Source organism: Ochotona princeps, chromosome 17 (assembly GCF_030435755.1).
Source record: "Ochotona princeps isolate mOchPri1 chromosome 17, mOchPri1.hap1, whole genome shotgun sequence".
Classification (NCBI taxonomy): domain Eukaryota; kingdom Metazoa; phylum Chordata; class Mammalia; order Lagomorpha; family Ochotonidae; genus Ochotona; species Ochotona princeps.
This window is the reverse complement of record NC_080848.1, coordinates 54,237,980-54,241,991: the sequence shown is the minus strand read 5'-3', so window position 1 is coordinate 54,241,991 and position 4,012 is coordinate 54,237,980. Positions and strand designations below refer to the sequence as shown.

General features: G+C 54.7%; 1 protein-coding gene across 2 annotated transcripts; it reads left to right on the top strand.

The window, feature by feature from the left end:
- The first annotated feature begins 2,872 nt into the window (after positions 1 to 2,872).
- On the top strand, positions 2,873 to 4,012 carry VMO1 (vitelline membrane outer layer 1 homolog). Of its 2 annotated transcripts, none has more exons than XM_058676399.1 (3): positions 2,873 to 3,310; positions 3,402 to 3,508; positions 3,709 to 4,012. In XM_058676399.1, exons 1-3 carry the CDS (start codon positions 3,119 to 3,121, stop codon positions 4,004 to 4,006), a joined length of 597 nt encoding a protein of 198 aa, XP_058532382.1. In that variant the 5' UTR covers positions 2,873 to 3,118; the 3' UTR covers positions 4,007 to 4,012. The 2 variants fall into 2 exon arrangements, with proteins under 2 accessions (XP_058532382.1, XP_004594901.2); XM_004594844.2 differs by having other exon boundaries at positions 3,402 to 3,517.

The following is a 4,012-nucleotide window of genomic DNA, read 5'->3' as shown; positions in this document are numbered from 1 at the left end:
GGCTGTTGACTGGGATCAGCGCCCCCTCACCAGCCCCTACTCGGTCTGTGTTCCTCCAGCAGGGGAGAGAATCCCGCTGTGCATGGAGGTGGGAAGAGTTAAAAATTAATCTACCAAGGTCCTCTCCCCTATGCCCTTTGCCTTAGGGGCAGCCACGCTGAGGAGGGGGATTTGGAGGACTTAGCAGCAAGCACAACCTCCACACTCCAGGGTGCTGGGAAGAACCAGCTCCTCCACGGAGCAGTGGTGTGGGCCGTAAATTAACTCAGGGTTTGAAGTCTCCCCCACTGTAAATTGAGGATAATAATGGGGACTTTGCAAGCCTTGTGTGAGGATTAAACAATAATGCATGTAAGAACTCCATAGGAGAGCTGACCAAAAATCTTACTAACAGAAGCTGGTGGGGTGCCCTCTGGCATCCAGAGGAAAATCACTTTTAAAAATTCGATTCCCAGGGGCCTTGTCTCAATAATACACTTTGGGCTTTATCCTTTTATATGCTTATACATTGTTACAAAGTTTATTTTAATGCGGGGGCCCGGCACCATAGCATAATGGTTAAGGTCCTCACCTTGAACGCACCAGGATCCCATATGGGCGCTGGTTCTAATCCCAGCAGCTCCACTTCCCATCCAGCTCCCTGCTTGTGGCCTGGGAAAGCAGTTGAGGACGGCCCAGAGCACTGGGACCCTGCACCCGCGTGGGAGACCCAGAAGAGGTTCCTGGTTCCCGGCTTTGGATCGGCACAGCACTGGCCATTGCGGTCACTTGGGGAGTGAATCATCATCGGACGGAAGAGCTTCCTCTCTTTCTCTCCTCCTCTCTGTTCATCTGCCTTTCCAATAAAATAAATACATCTTTTTAAAAAAGTTTATTTTATTTGAAAGAACCATGGGTGGGGGAAGCTAAGGGAGAGAGAGAGCCAGAGACCTTCCAACCACTGGCTCACTGTCTAGAATCCACCAACAGCCAGTGCTGGGCTGGGCTAGGCTGAAGCTGGGAGGCAGGCATTCCATCCTGGGTTTGTCCACGTGGGTGGCAGGGTCCCAAGGATTCAGGCCATCGTCTACCTCCCAGGTGCATCGGCAGGGAGCTGAACCTGAAGGGGGCAGCTGGGACTACATCGCACGCCTGAGCTGTTGTTTCCCACTCCCCTTAATTTTTGTGGTTGGATTTTTTTCACACTCCAAATTGGCTCCTGAATCATTCACTGACTCCATCTTGTCTGCCTGTCAGCACCAGTACTAGACCCTGGAGAACACCAAATGTGAGGAGGGAGTTGTCCGCTGTCTCCTCGGCTGGAATGGAGCTCTGGGGAAGGTGGGCTCCCTGTGTTTCTGGGTTGATTGCAACACTTCGAATGTTGCCTGGACCAAAACACATGATTGCTAAGCTGAGGAAACAAGGGAGCGTGTTTGACGCGGACAGTTAGAACATGTTTGGCCAGACTGGGGCTGGCTTTGTCCACTGGGAGTCTACCTGCTGCTCAGGGGTACAAAGGCATCCTGAGGGAAGGTCACGCGGGTACAGAAACAAGCCCATTTGTCCTTAGGCGTTCCCAGCCCCTGTCATGGACCACTTCACTTCGCTCTTGTCTCTCTGTGCGCACGTGGCATCCTGGATTCTCCATCTCTAAGACCTTTCCCAGCTGCTGCAGTTGCCCTGTGCCCCTGAGGGTCCCTCACATCCTGCAGGTCCCTGGGTTCCTCCTCAATATCCTGTCCCTGGTAGGATGCCCCCTGCCCCCCGAGATCTCGTCCAGCCATCATCCCAGTCTCCTCTCCCACTGCTGAAACATTTCCCTACTTCCTGGCTGTGACCTTAAGGCAAGACTTGCCTTTTTTTTTTTTTTTTTAAGATTATTGATTTGAAAGGCAGAGCAACAGAGAGAAAAGAGAATCTTCTATCCACTGGTTCCCTCCCCAGGTAAGTACAACAGCTAGATCTGGGTTGTTGGGGGTACAAGCAAGATCATGTAAAACGAGTCTAGGATATATTAAGGAGTTTTTATTAACCAAGCTCAGTGATAACCGAGCCTACTAGAAATTAGCAAATGAAAGTCCAGTGGCAATTCAGTCTGAATTAAAACCCTGAGAGGAACAAATGGTCATTACCCTGAAGTCCATCTGATAAAATAAAGACCCGTGTTCCAGCTTCCCCAGCAATATGTTACCCTAAGACCCATACAGTAACAGCCTGGACACACACAGCCGCAGACATTCACCTTTCCCTGGCTTCTCGGCCCACATTCCATCACTGCTGGGCCTCGCCTCTGCTGGAACTCCTGAAAGTACACAAATTAGAACTACAAAGCATCTTAGCATTCATATCTTCGCTGTCTCACCCAAGCAGTGAACAGAGCGTGAGGAGTACAGACCTATAGGGGCCATGCTCAAGGGCTGCCTGTCCCCCCTTGGAGTCTGTCCATAGGTAGCAAGAGAGCAAACAAGTCCTGGGGAGGCCAGGAGTCCCAGAGTGAGGGAAGCTTGCAACCAAGAGAGCGAGCCCCTCCCTATGCTGGGCCTTCATAGGGGGCTTGCCCCCCTCAGGTTCCAGGTGATGATAGCTAACTCCCAGGTGGGCGGAAAGGACCACATAGGTGGGGATGTGTGACTTCCAAGTTCATGATTCTGAACCAGCTGCCTAAGACCACAACATGGGCCTGGCCAAGGCCAGTTAGCTCCATCTTAATCTCCCACAAGGGTGCAGGGGCCCTAGCACTTGGGCCATCCTCCCCTGCCCTCCCAGGTACATTAGCTGAGAGCTGGATGGAAAGCAGACTAGGCAGGACCAGGCTGGCTAACTCACCATGCCACAATGTCCGGTCCAAGTCCCGTATCTACAAAGTAGAAAGGATAATTCCCACCTCAGTGTCTTGTGAGGGTTAAAGAAAACACAGCTGCAGGAAAGTGCTACCCCTAATCCACAGGCTCCAGGAAGCTCTCAGGTCCTCCTTCCCTGGCTTTGGGAACCTCAAGCCTGCAGGGTTCATCAAGCATTAGTTTCAGATGTTATTTAATTCCTACAGTTTCTTCCGTAACCAGAGCCCCAGTGGGGACAAAGGAGTTGGTGTAAACTTGCCTAGTCAGCCCAGCTCACAGAGGTCACTTGCTGTGCGATGGAGCAGGGCACTGGGTGTAGGCTGCTGCTGCTGCTGCTGCTGTGGGGGGCAGGCTGCAGGCCTTCCTGCTCACGCCAGCTGAGCGACTACACCACGGTCATCCAAGTGACCAACGGGGGCCCCTGGGGCGACTGGGCCTGGCCTGACATGTGTCCCGAAGGATACTTCACCAACGGGTTCTCGCTCAAGGTAGGGGCTCAGGACTACTCAGTCCTGTAGGAGTGGGGTTTGGGGGGACAGTGTCGTGACTCCCTACAACCCTCCTCTCCTGGTGATCCAGGTGGAGCCCTCCCAAGGTGTCCCAGGGGACGACACAGCACTGAACGGAGTCCGGTTGCATTGCACGCGGGGGAATGCTGAACTCAACACGCATGTGGTGGAGTCCCAGTCTGGCAGGTGGGGGCCCGCAGGGACTGCGCAGCCTCTAGGGTGGTGTTTCTTTAGCTTCTTTTCCGTGCACCCCTCCCAGCAAGCAGGCTACCCCCCTACTTGCCCCAGGGGATCCTGCATCACCTGCAGGATCTGGGGCGGCCTGCAGGTGGGTAGGGCGCGCCCCCACAGCCAGCACGGCCCTCCTTCCCTTGCAGGTGGGGCGCCTGGAGCGAGCCACTGTGGTGTCCTGGCGGCAGTTTCCTGGTGGCTTTCTCACTTCGCGTGGAGAAGTCCATGACTCTTGGGGACAACACGGCGGCCAACAACGTGCGCTTCCGCTGCTCAGACGGCACGGAGCTGGAGGGCCCTGGACACAGCTGGGGCGTCTTTGGAGACTGGAGCGACCCCTGCCCCAAAGGCGTGTGCGGCCTGCAGACCAAGGTGGAGCGGCCCCGGGGCCTGCGCGACGACACTGGGCTGAACGACCTGCGCCTCTTCTGCTGCCGGAACTGATTCCAG